General features: G+C 38.8%; 1 protein-coding gene across 1 annotated transcript in view; it reads right to left on the reverse strand.

The window, feature by feature from the left end:
- Positions 1-20,338, reverse strand: part of SIK2 (salt inducible kinase 2) — a 67,516-nt gene that overhangs the window by 21,273 nt on the left and 25,905 nt on the right. Inside the window, exons 4-5 of the mRNA XM_064524237.1 lie at positions 14,265-14,426; positions 776-900 (exon numbers count right to left, since the gene is read on the reverse strand). Coding sequence (XP_064380307.1) covers positions 776-900; positions 14,265-14,426 — 287 coding nt within the window. The remainder of the gene's footprint in view (positions 1-775; positions 901-14,264; positions 14,427-20,338) is intronic.

Genomic DNA, 20,338 nt, shown 5'->3' on the forward strand with positions numbered 1-20,338 from the left:
CCGGTTAACAGGCTCTGACCAAAATGTCAGTGCCTGTGTTGTTATTATATATGCAACATTATCACTGAAAACCTGATGTCAGAGCAAAGACTGGCAAATTGTACTCTATCTCTGGCTGCTTCAGGATATGAATCTGTCATTGTAAGTATCAGAATACTAAAATTAAAAGCAAAACATAATAAGGAATGAAAAGCAGTCTCTGACAATTCATGAAGGGTGCAGAGAACCTGTTCAGCTCATTTTAGTCCCTTTTTCATTGCATAAGAATTTGGTTGCTTTCTCTGTGCTCTTCCGTTAGAGTAGTATGCGTGGAGACACACACATGGATTCAAAAACATGCAGCTGCCTGCAGTAGAAATGCTTGGTTGTTCTCAGCTCAGGGAGAAACTCAGTCACTATCTCTCCTGTGTTTTAGTGGCTCAGGACCCCTTTAACCTCATCAAGAGCGTACAGGCCTTACAAGTTCAATTCCCACTTAACACAGAAGATATCCAATGCACTGAAACAGCAAAGTTCAAGCATTCAGTCAGGAGAGCTGTCTGAGGTGCTACAGTTTTTCCACTAGTAGGCTTATGTATACCTACAACGTACATTTAATAGCCACTTAATTGTTAACTTCAATTCCATTCTATGTTAGAGTCATTTTATGACGCTTTCAAGAAATAAAACCAAAAAGAAACAGCTTGTCTGCAGCCTACAAAAACTCAGAGGTGATTCCTGTGTTCTAAATTCCTAAAAGCTGATTTAAATCCAGTTAAATAAAAAGTAATGATACCCAGATATCCAGCTGGGGTCCCTCATATTGCTGCCCTTCGAAGACTTCTGGGGCTGCATAAGGTGGGCTTCCACACCATGTCGTCAGAGGCTCACCGCTTTTATAGAAATTTCCAAAGCCAAAATCTGTTGAGAAATTAAGGAAAAAGTCACTTCAAACTCCAGTTGCATGACAAACTAAATTATATGCCAGGACTGGACCTGAAAGCTCACCTTCGTTCATCAAAGGCGCTATCTTTCACCGGTACCGAAAGTTTTTACTGGGATGCTGAATGTCCTATATTGTTGTTTTCATGACAACTGCACAATTATTAAAACTCTCTGCAAAACTTCACAACCTGTAGGAGTTTTCAGTTAACTTCTACCAATTTGCTAAATCTAAGTTTATAAACAGTTATCCCTAGAATTCAACAAACTGGAGATCAGACATACATAGGAGCTTATTTACTTGCCAAGAAATATCTGAGATTCAGTACTGGATCTGAGATTTCCTGAGTTTTCTTTGGGTGCTCTCTAGCCTTGAGTACACAACAAATATTGACAACAAAAGCATCAACACTGGAGATGGGAGGAAGGAGCTCTGCCAAAAGCAACAAGCATGGGAAAACACACAGCCTTCTGCTAGGAAGGAAGCTCTGCTACCGGGATTGTCTACAACCCTTTCAGCCTACAACTGAACATTTACTATTCTACAACTCAGCACTTTTTAAAAATGTTCTTTATGGCTTAAGCATGGGACCAGATTTGGGGACTTCTGTATTAGTCACAATTTGTAATAATCCAATAGTGAAAAGTGAAGTGACAGTCACTATTGAATAAGGAACATTAAGTCAGATAAAGTCTGAAGCAATTTTTCTAGCCTCCCCTGTTGCTGCGCTTCCAGGTTGCATAGCTTTTACTAAAACAAAACAGCAAAAAATACTAACAATGAGGAACTGGCTTAGTGGCTGAACTAAAGCTGATTATTTTCAAAAAGCGGAATGCCAAGTGGGCGTTACCACTCCCCAGTGTCCGATCTGTAGCTTTCTTACCTCCCACTCCACCCTTATCAGTATCTTCAGAGCTCTTCACAGCCCAGACCTTCCAATTTCTTGTACGTACTGCCATCACTCTCACTCCCTTTGCTCAGTTCGTACATCATTTGCTTTAGCATTCCCTGCTCTTACTGCCTAATTGTCCCTCCTGCATCCGTTTCACATACCCCTTCTAAATACACTCCTTGACACTACACAGTATTAATACACAAGGTTCTACTTATTCAGCAGTCTTTTCATAAAAGACACTGGAGCAGTGTAGTCGGACACACATTGAATCTAAATCCTGGCTCCACTGAAGCCTAGGGGAGTTTTCTCATGGAATTCAGTGAAACCAATATTCCTCCCCATTACTTCCATTATTACTGGTCTGTATTGTTTAGTCCCTTATTCCACTCATGCTGCACACCATACTCCATGTTCTCTGTGACAACAAATGCTGTTAATGCAAAAAAAAAAAAAAAAAAAAAAAAAAGAAAAAGAAAAAGAAAAAAAAATGTTCTCAAGGTGAAAGATCTGACAAGGGCAAATATTTTTGGATTTAAGACTTTCAAGACTACAGCAAACTGGCTTCAATTTGTTATCTGGTCAGCGATATCTCTGAAGGAGGTACAGAATGGAGCAATAGCAAGTATCATGCAAAGACACTCAAGCCTATGTTCTTTGCACAACAACGCCATTTATGTTCACCACTGCTCTACCCCTGTGTTAATAACGATTTATCTTTTCCCTATCACCTTTTCCTAAACAGAGCAATCTATACAGTAGAAGGCTACAAGTTGCCTTGGGTTTATTCTTCTTTAAGGATAATGCTTTACGCTTGTAGCCAGCTAGGCTCCTGCAAAGTAATACTGCATGCTGGCATGACTTGAGGAATCCTGTGAAAGTCAACAGTGTTGATACACCATAATCAGGCTGTTGATTTAGTCCTATCAACCGCTGAATACCTCAGAGGTATGTTAATACGATGTGGCACTGATCAGCAGATAGCAGCACTGATAAACACTGTGGTTAGCAGAAATGGTACAGGCACTGCTGGTACCACTTTGTTTAGTTCTATTTGTATAGGTTGTTTTACATAGAGGAAAGGGCTTGGCTCTCTATTCACATGTTGTGAGCTATAAAATATTGGAGAACCTCAGAATCAAAGCAAGACAGAGATATTAAACAGAAAAACTGAACAGGCTTAAGTAAAGTTAACTTGGAGTTGCTTTAGAGGAGTATTATGTAAATTGAAACATACAACTTGTTCAACAGTAAAGGTATTAATTTTTTTTCTTTAACAAAAGGACACAAGAGCTCCAGCAGTTCATTTAATATAATGCTTCCTGCAACATGCATCAAAAATTAGCATTGACGGAAGTGGCAGTTTCAGGAACATCAAAACTGAAGAGGCTTTAGAGCAGTTCTCCTGCCTTTCAAGATTTTCCTCTGCACAGAATAAGGTATAAAGCTTCTTCTGCAGTCACTTCTACAGGTAAGGCTTACTACTTAGTACTTGAACACCTGAACACAGCAGGAATGTTTCTTCCCTTCGAGATTTTTGCCTGCTGGCAAATTTGGTTACAGCCAAGCAACAGGTTCAAAAGTTACGTGGGCCGCATGCACAAACAGCGTGATCTCACAGGCCTTTTGGCTGTTTCTGAAAATTCTTTTAACTACAAGTTCACTAAAGATTTCAGCAAGAAACATACCTCTGCTTCCTTACTGCATTGCACTACAGAGTCTCTATTGGTTAAGCAGTACTACTAAAATAAGCAGGATATTTTTAGTTGGCTTTAATGAAATGCACTACTTAGGAATAATAGAGGAATAATGGAGAGCCAAGACTATGCAACTAACCAGCTCTCAGCATGGAAATCTCTACAGTGGGTAACACACTGTAAGGTAGTAGAAACAGTCACTATTTTGTGCAACAGCCATATTCCAGAGGACATTCGTATTATAAACTTACCTTCCTAACATACCTTATGACGGTGATCCGCTTGATTCAGGTAAGCAGCTGGTGACTGCAGATCAGCCACAGTAATACACACACAATTCATGTCATTCTGTCTCATTTTATCCCTCATCTTTCCAAAGCTCACTTGTGGTAATCTTGAAGTAACAGCTAGACACAGCAATGTAAATGTCTAACCTGAATTAGACCAGTTCTCAGTGGTGTTCTTCCACAGAAAATTCATCTTTGAAAATATTTTGCAACGTGTATAATTGCTCTTTTTATTCAGGAATTTCAAAGCATTTCTTATGGAATTTGTCTCTGTTATCAGGGTTTTAGCCTGTTAAACAGCATACCGATTTTACAGGCGAGTCCGGTGGAACAGAGAAGTTAAGACTAGCCCCAATTCGCGTAACAAGTCGGTGGTGACCCAGACAAGGGCCAGGCATAAAAGTGCCCGACTGTTCTCTAAACACCAAAGAGAAACTTGTCACTCAGCTGAAAACCTCTGCCTAGGCATTTCTACAGCCTGAAATTCAGTGCTCTACTTCTGCTATAACCTTTCTGTCACCTCTAATACACATCATGTGCTCTGGGAGCATCTCAGTCCAGTGACCTGAATACATCAGGGTATAAGGGGAGGTGCTAAGTCTCATTTCCTTTTATAAATATTAGCCTTATGCCTTTTTTCCTTGGTTGTAACTACACGGTCTGACACCCTGCACATACTTCATCACTGTCTCATCAACTTATTGGAAATTACCTTCTCTTTTAAACAAACTAGCCATTCTGTGAAAAAGACATTACAGGGATGTCTGAATTTGCTGACATAAGAGAACAAGCCTAAAAATAAGTAGGATAGTCCATGGGATGGTAAAGATATTGGCTTAATTGTCAGAAGCCGCAAACTCATGTTGAAAACATAGGAAAATGGGCTGCATCTCCCTTCATCTCCCTGACCACATGCCTGAAGCTCCTCGGTCCAACCCAAAGCAGTCAAAAGGCTTCTCTTTATTTGTCCAGACCTCATACACAAACTAGGCCAGGGGCTGAGTGCACCACAGACCATTCGATACCGGGCAGTCAAAAATTTCTGGGTTTGCACTAAATGCTCCAACTATCCACTCAGGAAAACTCTGACCTGGATCTGGAAGTACTCTGAAAACGCAGGCTTGCTTACACAGATAGACCTGCAGGTTACTGTTCTGGCTCCTTGTACAATCCAGGTGAAATCCACTACCTCTGTAGCAACGAGAAGAGCTCTGGTGCCTATAACCCTCCCAAGCCATTCTCGTAATTCCTTCAGCAGAAAACAAAGTCTCTGATCTTCAGCTGTCTGGGAAACAATCCTGAATTGCCTCAGCATAGCGTCACAGGACATATCCCCAGAGGCGTCTGACAACTGCACAACTCTAACTGCACAACGAGCAGATCTTTGCTGAGGGAATTCTCGTGTCCAGATAAACCGCACCAAGGAGTCATTCTGGGACACTCGCTGCCAGTACACAGCAGATAAAGGGCATAAAACAGAATATTCCTGCTCCTTTACTGGAAAGTTCAAAATAACTGTGGGATGGGGTTTACCAGGTCATTATGAAGTGCTAAGAATAATAGCAACACCTGCATTTTAAAGTCTGTAAAAACTCAGCATGCCAATTCCTCTATAACAAAAATTCTGCAAAGACTCATGTCCTTAATGCCCTAGGAAGAGGATCTGCATTTCAGTAGTCAAACCTTGGAGCTGTTCAGCAGGTGTATTTATTAATGAGAAACAGTGTCACCCAGTCATAGGATTAATTCCTTTCACTTCTTATCTCAAACTAACCATACCCATTATTTGCATACACACAAAGCAGGAACAGACACCTCTTATATCCTGAGGGTTTTCTCACATGAATTCTAAAACTGTCACCCTACCTTTGGGGTTGTAGTAATGGTCTTTCCTCCAATCTATCTCCGACAACAGAGCGAGCTAATGCTAGCCAAGTCAGCGGAACATTTGCACAGTATGTTTTTACTTCATAAAACATTATGATTATTTGTGGTCAGGATCCTCTGCCCTTCATTTATTATTTGTCTCCTCAGATAATCACATATTCATAAATATAATCACATATTCAGATAATTACGTATTCAGTAAAAAACATGTCCTCCTTTGGATAACTGTGACATCTTTTTGGTGACACCAGAATACAAATAGTTTGATGCTCTTACTAGAAAATAAACAATTCCTTTGATATCGGAATGTGCAAATGCTATGGAGAATCCTCTTTGTTGATACTTAGTATCCATAATAAATTATAAAAACTCATGGAAGAGTTAGGCACTCCTGTATAACATGAATACAACACCTCTGTCTTCTTCAGCTATTCTACTTCTAGCTAAACAGTTAGGTACAAATGTTTCTTGCAGCAATTGAAGGCAATGAGGAGTAATAAATGAAAACCATTAATTATCAGAGGAATGTACATAACGTAATCTTTGGAACCCCACATTTCCTCCCCCTGTCAAGGAATAACACACGAGAGTGCTTCCTTTTTCAGAAGGACTGAAAAATCCAGGTACTTGTTCTTTGCAGTTTTATGATGCATTTTTTGTTCTGCTTTTATTCAAACAAATAAACCTTCATTTTAGGAAAGCTGAGTAGGTCTCTGGATAGCCCTGTTATCCTCCCTCCAAGACCTGAACTGCAGGATTCATGTGAGATCAACTCTGCTAAAGTGATCCTAGTGACAAATAAGAAGCTGTAGCACAAGGCTTCAGGCTGGAAGAAACAATTAATGAGAATCTACTGCACAACAGATCACGATCAGAGGCCTTGAGACTTCAATGAACTGCTTGGGGCTCTAGGGCACAGATGACTTTGAAACTGTTATATTTTGTGATTTGTGAACCACCTTCTAGGGCTGCAGTAGCATTTTGTGGATTCATTACTTTAAATATCTGAATAAAAATTTGAGGTCTTTCTAAAAGATAGACACTAGTTCAAGTACAAATGATTGAATTTGCTGGCAGCAATGACTGACTGAACCAGCTCCACATTCAACATAGCTCCGTAGGGGTTTAAGATGTATGCATCTGTATGCTGGCTGCTAATTGTGAGTTGTCATTTTTGTATGGTGTGATACTATCTCTCGCCTGTTTTTGCTTTGTTAACAATCAGGCTAGAAATTTAAGAGACAAACATTTAACCTTCATTTTACCCTTTTAACACAACATCTCCAAATCAATATTATGTTCCAGATAATTAACATAATTTTGGTATGAGAAAATCATTTTATGTTGCTGCAAATACCTGTTGTAGGTGGAACTCCCAAGAGCCTAAGTCTGTATTGTTGGCCAGGACTGGCTGGGCAACACTGTATTGGCTTGATGTCAGAAAATCAGATACCCAGTCTCACAGCAATGGGACTTTGGGACTCTCCCATAAGCAGAGAAGAGCCCCAGTGCCTATCAGTAAGAAGGCTGCAATGCCAGAAAGAATATTTGAAGGTCAGACCGCATGCCAGATCCACATGAGCGTCATGCTCTGCAAGCACACAGAATGCCTGACAGTTGCATGAACAGTTACATGATGGCATCCTGGCGTGTCACCATCGTCTGGAGGTGCAAATGGCCAGTGCCAGCTCCGCTTCCAAATCTAAATAGGAAACACTGAATATAAAATTCATGCTATACTTCCTTTTCCATCCACCTTCAGTTCCAAAACAATTACAAGTTCAGCTGGAATAACAGAGGGGGAAGTAACAAAAGCTTCTACAGAAAAATCCCCCAATCACTCTATGTCACCTGCCTTTTTCCTATCACAGCCAGATTTTTGTTGTGAATTTTTTTATTCACTTTGAGGAAAGTTTTCTTCACACATCATTGGCTTGGCAACCTTGACAGTACTTCAGGAGACACGAGGCAAATTTCTTCTCTCAGAAGCATTTTGCCATCTGTGTAGGTGTCATTACGTCTGATCTCTCCCTTCACTTATCTTGAATTTGTCAGATTTTCAACATCCTCTCAGTACTGCAGATAAATATCAATCTTTAACTCAGAACTGCAGCTCCTACTCAGGTGCCACCCTCGTACGTCTCCATATCAGATTCGCAAATACATGTACGTATACTTGTAATCACAGTTACAGAAAGCATGACTTGCTCAGGAATACACAAGATATCAATTCCTAAAAAAAAGAGAAACTTTGCCTATCCAGACTGGATTTAAAATTAGGTATTTAGTGAATATGAACATGAGGAGCCACTTCAGAAAGAAAAATTTTTAAAAAATCTGAATAGCAAAATCCAGGAGAGAGTCTTTCAATATGACTGATCAGTACAAGCTGCAGGTTTATATTACAATGAGGATTTTCTTTTTTGCTATTATCTTTACATGTTTAATTTCAGAACACGTAATAGTTTTATTTATAATTACCCAAATAGCCTAAGAGCAAGGAGGTCTTAGAACTGAATGGCATGGTCCTTGCAAGGCTGGTGCCTTTTGCCCCCTATTTGAGCACCACAATTACATAACTTTGGCTGTCGAGACAGTCTCTGTCTAGGTCGAGCAGCAGCAGTTGGCTTTCATCTGATGGTTTGGTGATGGCATGGAGGATTAAGTTTTATTAGACAGAGCCATGAATGAAAGGTCTATAAACTGGTACTAAAAGGAACAGGCAGGAATGTATCCTCTACAAGCACTAATAAGACAATTCTGGTTGCTGAGGTTCAGGGGTAGGAGGAATGGACTGCAGAAAGTGGCCAGCCTCGTATACCCTCCCTGAATAGCATCTCCCACTGTCACTGCCAGACACCCAACAGTAGCCTAGATGGGTCACTGGCCTGACCCAGTAGGGCATTTCTTAAGAGTCTGTGTGCTTGGGCTGGGATTACATGCCCTAAACTGGCCAGCTGTTCCTTCATTCTGCCCTTGATCTGCAGTTCTACAGCTTCAATTTCTTCCCGTTTTCAAGGGAAAGGCTCACCAGTATCTCTTCAGTTTTAAGCATACGCTGAAAACAGCATGCATTGACAATAAGAAGTACAGTCAAAGCCAGACACCTATTAATTCATATTGGACTTTTTCATGTAACATAAGACTTAGTGATGCATATTTCAGCAAACTGTTCTTATCTTCAGAAATCCAATTATATTCTATTGTCGAACAAAATGATTATCTGTGCAGGAAGTTCAACATCACTTGTTAGGCTACGTATATTATTACAGTTACCTCTTTTTGTTTCCATTATGCTTTCTACACTTGTTTTTTCAACTATGTTAAACCATTTTTTAAGAACTCATGAATTTACAGGACCCACTAAAAACCATTTCAAAGAGAAAGTTCAAGATTTAGATAGCATACTGGATGTGCAATCCACTGGGCTTCTTCAGTTTTTAATTATTGCACTGTCAGTTTGATTGTCCCACTTTCTGAAGTGTCAGAATGGCCAGGACTCAATTAAGCACAAAACAATCACTAGCCTCTCTCTCTGTCTTCCCCTACCTTGCTTCTGCTTTGCAATTGCTGATCTACCATAATCATTTAAGGTTAAAGATGATTGTTTTTAATGTAAGAACAGTATTAAGATTTTTCATTCCATATCTGCTGGATTTTAAGAAAATTACTGATCTCTAAGGGAAAAATGTGCCAGCCCTCTACAAAACATGTGCCAGCCACAGCATTCTAAAAGGACTGAAATTGGACTCGTTACCAGAGGACTGAGATTACATAACAGAGTGATCTTTATCTTCTTAACATTTGCCTGAATCTGCACTTTAAAAAAAATGATCATTTACAGCTTTGTGTTCAGCTGAATAAACTCTGTGTTTGTGCAATCTGCAAATATTGGCTCTCAACATTTGTGGCATTTTGTTTCTCAATATCATTACCCCCTTTAGAATAATCTTGAATTTAGAAGGTATAATTTTTTGCATGCACATCTTTTAAATGGAATCTGTTTTTCTGTTAAAAATGGAAACAGAGTAAGTTTTCAGACCTGTTTGCAATTTGAGAATTGGAAGCTCCCTGCCATAGCCATTGCAGCTTCTGCTGTGCATCTAGTAATATGAGGTGGTCTCTAATTTGTATCTCTCACAATCCTCTAGAAGGGCCACTAGCTTCAGAATTATAATTAATCCACTTTCCTAAAATTACACAGAATTCAACCTGCCTGGCTTCATAGAGGCGTGTGGATCTTTTGTTATAATAGTAGTATGAGTGAAGGAGATAATCGTGAGGAGGGAGGTACCGATAAAGGAAAGGTATGAGTGTGTTAGAAGCAAACCTGACCCACTTCATGAACTGAATGCTGATCAGCCAGTTCTGACGTCAATGCATATTTTACTGTCCACCAGCAAGACAAGCCAGCACTACAACCTACTTCAAAATAACAGTCTCTCCTACCTGATCTGGTTCAGACACAATAGGTTTACAATCGAGATGGCATGATTTCTGCAGAGACATCTATAAAGCATCTCAATCTGGCAGTTTTGTGGAGTGGGAAGCATGCAGTAGCTGAAATCCAGCCCTTATGATCCTTTCAAAAAAACAGCAAAGCATAAAGGGTAGAAGAACATTTTGACTATCTACAGGCAACAAATTTGAGAAGAACAAAGGAGTTTTATCTTGTTACTTTTTGAAACAAATTCAGTATCAAACTTGATGGAGACTACATAGTACAGTAGTATTTAGCTGCAGTCTTCTCAGTGGATGTTTTATCCAATTAATATTTTTTTTCAAGTTACTTAGGCTAAAGTTTAAGTTTGAGGCTTTTGTTCCCAACAAGCTAATATCTTCTAGAGAATAACAGCTGATAAAAACTATCACCTAAAGATCTTTATGCATTTTCTGTTTGTCATTCAATTATTAAGATTCAAGAAAGTTCCTTGGATATCTATCTATCCTCTTTCTTTTAGAACAACTTCAATGGAAGTTAGGAAGAGCTTGGAACAAGCATGAGTATCCACTTGGATTTATTTCCTGGCTGCTTGGAATGATCAGCAAGGGACAGCCCCAAGCACAGTGCACAGAGCAAACACTGACACTGCAGAACTTTCTATCAACATAATTAATCAGTTATTGTACTGCTTTTAAATTGCTAGATTAATTCTAATTATCAGAGTTGGGATCCTGGCTGCCCTTTGTTCTTCCTCAGTTTGATGAATGAACCATGCAGCATATGAACCACTGGAAGAGACTCCTCTCAGAGACCTGTGCAACAGCAGGTAACTCCAAAATCGCCGATTAACCATCCTGTGGAATTCATCAGATATTTCCCTTGCAGAGAAGTATAAAACAACTGATTGGGGACAAATCACTACAAAAGTTTCTGCCCATCATAACTTTCCTCCAGCTATTTTAACACCAAAGCTGGACACGGGAATTGCTATCGATCTGACGAAGCTTGACAAAGCAACACACAAGAATCAGACCATATGAATCACCGCTAGTTAATATGATCATTTACATACAGAGCACCAGTAATTAACATTCTGTAATACACAGGTAGAACAGAGGAGCAGCTAAAAGGAGGAGAGAGATAGCAGCAGATCATGGAATCTATTAACTTAACCATTCATCAATGCATTTATTTATTTTTGAGTCCCTGGAGAACCTACGCATTTAAATTCCCTATGACAGAACAGTTCACGTCTCTAACCTTTGCTCTGTTAACAGGTCTCCTGGGATGCCTTTGAAGTAGTTTTTTTGTGACCCTGTGTTGTACTTGCACTGCAGTGTTCAGGAAGGCAGGGAACTTGCTTCCCCACAGTGCTAAGGACAGTCATGAAAGGGACACCTCTGAATACTGCCCCGGTTCAAGGCAGCCAAGGCCCCTGCGGAGGAGTTCTGAAAAACTATCCTTGGCTGAATGTGATGATCTACAGTGCCAAACACTGATACAGAGGGAAAAAAAACAGATAGAAAGTGGTGGTGTAAGTGGGGAGACAAACAGCAGATGAGGAGGAAAGAGACTAGATGAACAATAGGCCAAAAAACCCTTAAATTTAGTTCTGTTACTGATAGTAAGTGGGGTCCATGTGACTTGCACTCCTTAGACTTCGTATTTATTGAAGTCATACATTGTCATAGTAAATATAATCATAAGTCAATCATAAACCTCTAGGATTGGAAACAACTGTTTTATGTAAATGTAAGTTCAAAATTAGAAGAGATAAAAGTAAAAATATCCTACAAATGTCTGTTGATAAATTTGCTCAATTAAAGGTGAACAAAGCAGAACAAACTTTTCATTGTCAAATTCATAGCTCTGAGCAAACAATGTGAACTGCCCTATCAGTTTTCAGACTTTTGAGACTGAGCATCACACATTCAGTCCCAACATCACCAGTTATTACACTCAGGGCATTCTGTTATAAAGTCCAGATACCATCTCCATCTTAAACTGTTTCTTTAGCTTTCTTCAGGTACCAAAAGCCCTAAGTAAGAACTCATACCAGAACTCCAACTTCCTGGTAAAACAGCTGCAAAATCCTTTTGCTTCATCTGATAGTAGCTTTCAATATTATTACAGTTTAACATTAATACAAAAACCCACCTTTATAGAACAGAGAAAATTAAAAGGTAACAGTAAATAGTTTAATATCAGATGAAACAAAAAAGAGACTACTGAAAAGACTCTGCTATTAATTTATATAAAGCATTAAATAACAGAACACTTTTTATAGCTTTTATGAAACTGCTGTAAAATGCTCTAATATGCTAAAGAGGCATGGAACACACAGGACATGCCATCAAAGACCAGATTACTAGTCTTCCCTCTTTAGCCCCAGAGAATCTGTTTCCCACACCCTTCCTTCTGCCAAAAATATAAAACACAGATTTGATAACCAAAACCAGATATGAATGGTTTGATAACCATTTTATTCAGATTTGATAACCAAAATTAGCTGAACGCTATCAAAACCATGGTTCTGCAACTCACATAGCTTTTTTTTTCCCTTTTCCTTAATTTTGTTTTATCCCTTACTTACCCTTTCTGCAAGCTCTTAAACAATGAGAAAAACATGCTAGAGGTGGGAAGGTGGTGGTAAAGGAATGAAGAAAGAAATGCTTTAAATGTACAAACAAAACAAAGGTCAATACAAAAGCAACAAACAAATCCAGGAGCTGGGAAAGCTACCCCATTAATACATATCCTGATAAGAAATACCTTCATAGCCCACCAGTAAAATCCCATTTATCTTTGGATCCCAATCCAAAGATAACCTCTTTTGACAGCAACGACTATGGGTTCCTTTTCTCTAAGTTTAAAAGAAGATAAAATTCTCGCTCAAACAATAGTTTCCATCTCAGAGGTGAAGTGCTTATTTTAAAAGATTGCGTTGATTTCCCACTCTGATAAAGATGACTTGTAAGGTTGTAAGAAATTTTTCCTGAGGGTGAAATGAATCCCCAGAAATAGTAGGAGTGCCCAGTCTTCCCAATGTTTGCTGTAGTATCATAGAGAAAGCGGTGAATCTTTGTGCCACAGATTCTAACTAGTTAACCAGGTGTTAATTTAAATAAATAAATTAAGCTACCTGATTAAAAATCCTTTTCCTGAGTTTCTCAATTTCATTTTCTTCTCGTCTGGGTAGGTCTTAAATTTCCTGTATAAAAAACACCCCCTGCCTTTTCTGTTTCCTCTAAACTCTTTCAGGATGCTATCTTCGTATTCCATAGAGAAAGAGAAAAAGAAATCTCTCTGTTAAACATCTGCAGGCACATTTAATGCTTTTCGGCAGCCTTATCCTTAGAGAAGGCATTAGAGATCAAGACACATTTTCAGTCTATCCATTCCAGATATTCCAGACAGGAAATTCAAGGGTAAAATGATGCAGCAATGATATGCAGCTCAGAAAAGTTCAGCCCTACACCTTTTTCAGCCAGCTGAAAGTCTATTGTCACTTCCTTCTTAGAACTGCAAAGCTGACTCCTATGCAAACCAGTTTCACAGAGCACTTAGCCTCCCTTTTCTGCTCCCATATTATTGATGGTTGAAGTTCAACAGTCCTCCAAATTAAGATGTTATCTAGCTTTCCCTTTGCAAGTGTCTGAGGGCTAAAGTCAGCATGGAAGGGTTCACAGAATTGTAATGAGTTGACAGCCGACAAAATGATTTCCATTGCTAGCAACATCTGCTGTGTCTAAATTTATAATTAAAATGAAATCATGCATGCATGCAAAAAAAAAAATCAATAAGCTTCCATTTTGAGTTTTTCTAATGTTGAAAGAAGTTATTTGATTAACACTGTTTTAACCTGAACATCTGGCAGCATTACAGACACGTTATGACACCCACAAAAAATGACGATGGCTCCAAAAATTATTTCCTTTTTCCTGAAAGCATAATGGAGCTAATCTAGGAATTATTTTAGCTGCCTCCACTGTGATATCCATAATGAAAAAAAAATTAAATATATTACCACTCTGATTTTCTGTACCATATGTGCAACAGGATTTCTCGGACAGCAGCAACTGAATTAGTGTAACTGCTTTCATAAAAACAAGGTGTTACTGAACATTCTGAGTACCTGCTATTTTGATGTTCATATTGTTGTCAAGCAGAAGATTTTCAGCCTTCAGGTCACGGTGCACAATCTTTCGGCCATGGCAATACTCCACTGCTGAGAGGATCTGCCAGAACTTGCGCCTGGCCTCAGACTCACTTAGACGGCCATGGCTGGCGAGGTAATCTGTTCAAATAAAGGAGGTTTCAATGGATTAGCCAGCAAGCAGTAACCCTGAAATTAAGTAATTTCTCTCAAATATTTAGCACTAGCAAACTCGGTAAGGATTTCAGCCAGTCCCGGTTCCCAACCCGTTATTCTCCCACGCTCCCTTCCAAAAGGGTGGAGAAAAAGAGCACGAAAAAGCTGCCACCTAATCAAACTCAACCCTCTATTACCTCCTTTAGGGTTGTATGACTGTTCCAATAAATCTTTTCACACGACACAACTCCTGTGGAATAGGGAATGGTTGGAATAAGTAACTGGCTTCACCATCATAAGGCACTTCAAGTCTTAGCCTCTTAACAGTTCATGTGAGTTTCATGCCACAATTCTCTCTCTGAAACCTCAACACATGCAGTGTGTTGTAAAAGCAAAAAGTTAAAGTCTTATTTCTCTGGAAGCAAAACCAGTAGCCATAAGGAGCCATCCCAACTGGTCTCTTGTCTTCATCACACCACAAGCAGGAAGAACATTTTGCTTTCATATTTGATTATGTCATAAAAGTAACGTTAGTCCCGAAATAAACAGCAGCACTGGAAACCGAAGACTCCATTTATCCTCAGGAACACAAACAAGTGAAGCAGCAGTGGTGAGATTTCAGTTCAACTCTCCTGATAGAAAGGAGCTTCTATAGCCAATTCTAGTTTTTCCTTCTCTTACAAGGCAGAAAAATCAAGAAATCAACAGTGAGAATGCTTTTAGAATCGTCTTCTACCCCCTACAAAGACTGCAGCTAATGGCCAAAGTGCAGCAAATGCACACAGGTATTCCACCCAGCGATCCACAGGCAAGGGCAGCACATACACGCACACCGATCTGCAACCACTCGCTGCAACATAATAACCTTAGCTAGTCTTTAGCAGGAAAGTTAAAATAAACAAGAAACAACGAGCAAGAGACCATCTTATTTGAAGAATGATAACAGTTTAAAAACACAAGATGATTTTCAGCCAAATGACTAGTAGAGTGACAAAAATAATTTCTCTCTAATAAAACGAGGTGGTATTCCAGGAACAGTTGCACTCCCTGCCAATGCAGCACTGTCACCATTCACTCAAAGGCACTGCAGAACCTCTCAGCACAACTACCCTCTCAGATCTCTTGAAAACTAAAAGTCAAACAATACACAGCTTATTGTATTGTTGATTACCGCAATACTTTACAGTGATGCTGGAAGGTAAACTATTCAAATAGAGGTGATCAAATATACCTGTGAATCTTCTAACCAATGACCTTTACAGGACTACGCAAAAAAAAGGCTGCTTTGTATGGACACTGTGGAGAGGACACAAAGCATTTCCATCCTCATTCCTCAATTCTTTCATCCAATCCTCTAACACACAAGGTTTTTATCAGTAGCGATGTTTTCGGGGAACAGGTATGAAATCCAAGTAGAACGAAGCAGGAAGTAATTAGCTGAAATGAGATGCCAATTGCTTTACTGCAACCGCAGCAAATAAATTTTTTTTACAGTGATCTATTTTAAATCTTTGCTGTTTATCTCACAAGTTTCTGCTAAAGGGTGAAAGGAGAAGGGAGGGAATACTAGCTTCATCTGGAAAGTGGTTTTGTCTCTGGAGACTCCATCTCACCATTAATTCATTTTGCCCATATCTACACACGCAGTATTTTTCATCCACCCGTGTTTTCCAGCTCTGTTTAAAGTACAGAGCAAAAACTGAGACTCTAGGATTTATGCTGTGATTCAGCACTGAAATATGTTCCAATTCCACTTTACACATATATACAATACAATATTATCAGATACTTGCTTATCACACACAGCAGATCTCTACATGTGCTAATTACATGAATAAAATGTACATCTTGCTCCCTGCTCATACTGGAGTGGCTAGTAGGAAAAAAAGTGATAGGATACAGGCTGCATAAACAGTTTCAGCAAGGTAATAACACTGATCTATAATAAAATGCACTAAAGTCACATGTATGATAATCAATGACCCAGTCAGCTCTTGGAAAACCTTGACTAGAGACTGTTGATTTCTGCTTGGATAAATCAGAAGAGACAAAATTAAATTTATATAATCTAATGTTCCTAAAATAAGTTGGTACTTTGGTTCTTAACATCATTACAAGGTTGTTAGATAGCTTGGAACCCCACATCTTATTTCCATGGCAGGTAACCTTACGCTGTACCTATCATGAGGTGACAAAATACAGCCTTATTAATTGTTATGCAAATATCAACCTTCCAAAATCTAAGGATAATGGAAGGCAGTCTACAGGCATTTGACTGTAATTCCTGCATTATGTCTGGGGGGAAACTTCAGAGCAAAGAAACCTTTTCTATCCTGCAAGTCTTGTAAAAAATCTTACTAGACAGTGAGGACACGCATTGCCAAATGTTCTGCTCTGGCAATATTCCATAAAACCAGCATTTGTGAGGAGGGAAAAAGGAAAAGGAAAATGTAATTTACAAGCCATCAATACCAATGCAGCTGCTAGTTTCTGATGCTACATGGAATAAGAGCAACCCAGCTTGCAAAGGGTCACTGGGAGCATAAGACAACTAGGGCCAAACTAAGCTTTCAGTTACCTGTAAAGCTGTGGGAAATTAGCAGAATTACTCTGGACTCATTTCTGTGCAAGACCACTGGCTTTAGCATATCACAAATACATAAAATTTCAATATGAACTACAAAAAATGCAGTGAAACAGTGATATGAAGATCTGGAGGAATTGTGGCATGATGCTGATTTAAGAAGAACAAAGGGTTGTGAGAAAGCTATTGCTTATTTGGCAGGAAATCACCCAGCCAATAACACGTATGGGAAATAATTCATCTAATTGGCAGTACATACCCTCCAATTCTACAGAAAGTACAAGATTTCCATATTAACTCTAGATTACAGGTCTGCTGCAAATGCTTACGTGACTCTGTAAATACCCTGAAATTATATAACATATCTGAGGAAAGTACCCACAAGGAAGTTGCAAAGTTTTGTGCAATGCAACTGAAAATGCTGCAGAGAACAGCTACCAAGCATAGTTTCCTATTGGTCAGTAATATTTTTCAGAAGATGAGACTCAGGATTCAAAAATCCACAAAACACTCCTAAAAGTTACTGACTTACTAAAAAATTTGTGGGGAAAAAAACAGGCTTGAGCCTTCAAAACTCAGGTTTATCCATGCCACGTAATTGCTAATTTTCAATCCGTTACATCTAATGTTTTCTAAAGACAAAGATTTTTTTGCTTCTAGAAGTCACCTTTAACTGCAACAGTAGTCATTAAAACAGGACATGGAGCAAATGAAAGATTTTTAAAAAGTCAGACATGAATTAAACCAAATAAAACTTACATTTAACTTTACTAAAGCCTATTTCGAAAAGTAGCACTTTCATCTTGTAAAACGTGGCATGTAGAAAACCAACTGGTATAAACAAGGATGTCTTCTTGAGAAAGTGCTGCTAAAAAAGGCACAACAAGAGACCAAGAGCTTCCCAGCTGATCCAGAGAGCCGCAGTGAAGTTGTGCTCAAAGCCAAAAAGGGAGTTTCTTCAATTTGTACTAATACAACTGAGACCATCAGTGTGCTATTAAGGCATAGGCTTATACTCAACTACTTAATCACTTCAAATTTTGGATTTAACAAAAAAAAAAAAAAAAAAAAAAAGAAGCAGTTTTTGCCTTTGCCTACCATTTGTTCTGGCAATTTCACTGCACTGTCAGCAGTTCTCCCATACCACTTCTGCTCTTCATCAGAAGTTCAGCTTTTTTTATTTATTCTGGCAAAGCCAAAGTCTTTCAGATTAGGAAAGCAAAAAGAATTTTTTTTTCTTCACGACAACAATTTAAAACCAACTTACCATTGGTTTAAAAATACGCTAATGGCACCTGAGCCACATGACAAAATATACCAGTAATGAAACTGCAGTTGATAATTTAACATTTCAAAATATTTTTTATTGTAATGCCTAGGAGATATACGAGCTGCGTTTAAGCTGTTTTAACACACTAACATGCTTAACAAACTTTAGCTGGGCAAAAGCAAGAGCGTATCTGCAATACTAGATAACTAAACAAGTAGTTTCTCTGCCTTCAGTGAAGTTTCATCTTATTTCCGTCTGTGCACCCTTATTCTGGTCCAGCACATCCTAGCTTGCTTAGCTACTGTTTAAAAGTTTCTTTTTCTTATGTCTGCTGTTAGGTATACATTTGATTGGATGCTACTCTTACAGAGTTATTCTGTAAGAATTACTTCTTTGAAATTATTTCTTCTTGATCCAGATAAATTCTTAGAGGCTGAAAATGAGGGTGCAGGAGAAGAGTTCACTCCGACCTCCAGAAAGCCTGCAACTACTAACTGATAGGTCACCCCAGCTACAAATGTGGGACAACAGGTGTCCAGCACAAGGGAGGTAAAACAACTGCTTTCCACCAGATCTAGAAAACAGATTTCCTACTTCATTCCCTGTACTTCAGTGTGAGCAAGCTGACTTCAGCAGTCACTCCAAGGACCAGTATAAAAAACATTTGCTTCATTTACAGTGGCGTTAGTTTAAGGTCAAGGCAGATTTAATAGAAATGATGGGAAAGATTTGCAGACAAAACCGGGAATAAAATCCTGGTTACATACATTATTGTCTCTTATCTCCAAATTGTCGCATTAAATATTTAAATGTCACTTCCGTTTTCTAAATAATTTTCCTAAAGATTCTGTAATTCTTTCAGGCAAAAAAAAATTTCTCAAATTCCTTATAAATAGAAATGCAGTTACAACTTGAAGATTGCATATCACTTCACTCTCCTGTAACAAAACAACATAGAAACAACAGCACCAAATTTACATGAATACAACCAGCAGAAGCATGAAACTTTATCCGTTCTTACTGGTATTACCAGTCAGCTCACTGAAGGATTTCACCAGCCACGTAAGGATGGAGATGGTACCTTCAAAACTCAGAAGGCTACAGCTCTGAGTTTCCAGCCTCGATAAACTCACTGTTTTCAATAGACCATATGTCCAGAGAGAGGGGAAACGGGGCGGTTGAAGCTCTCTCTGAAGCACAGTGCTGAGTCCAGCACTGACAGCCTCAGCACATGAGGCTTTGGGACTCTCTATCCCAAATTATAAACTGCAGATTGCCCCTCTCTCCTATTGCCCTCAATTCCTTAGGCATGGAAGAGCGTTGCCTTGAAAGGCCCTCTCTTTCAAAGCTAAAGAGTATTTCAGAAAGTTAAAATGAAGAACTGCTTAATAAATTTAAATTCAACGAAGCACAACGATGAAATTTTAGTTCAGGTCCAAACACGTCTTAAAATGACTAACTGTTGGAGCTGCTGTCAGCCCCTTCTAATTATCGTTTATGGAGAAGGTCCTACAAGCAGGAATTATCATTTACAGACCAGCTGACACAAACATTTCTGTCTGAATTCAGTTAACAGGTCAAAACAGCTGCTAAAAAACAAATAAGACGTAAAGGAAGTTTTGATCCTGCTTCTGTTTATTTGCGAGGATCTCTGACAAAATTCATAATTAGAATGACTAATTGCATCTTCCAAGCTAGTTATGCAATCCCAATGACCCCCAGAAGATCATCTTGCCCAAAATAAAGCCGAAGCAGCAAGGTAATACAGAATATCTGGAATTTTTTTTCCTAATTAACATAATAGTGTTTATAGCACTCACAACATTTAATATAAACTTTTCTGCATTTCTCAATGATAAATAAAGATGACCTGAGCAGATAGACTAAGCAAACTCCAAACCTGAAAACATCCTTCCAGTAAACTTTCACTGATGGTGCGCTCCTGTTCCATTGTTAGTACAAAAAAGGACAAAGAAAGAAGACCCACCCACAATCCTTGAGGATTTTTACAGATATTCAGGAAAATATAAAGGAAAAAAAATT

Source organism: Dromaius novaehollandiae, chromosome 21 (genome assembly GCF_036370855.1).
Source record: "Dromaius novaehollandiae isolate bDroNov1 chromosome 21, bDroNov1.hap1, whole genome shotgun sequence".
NCBI lineage: Eukaryota > Metazoa > Chordata > Aves > Casuariiformes > Dromaiidae > Dromaius > Dromaius novaehollandiae.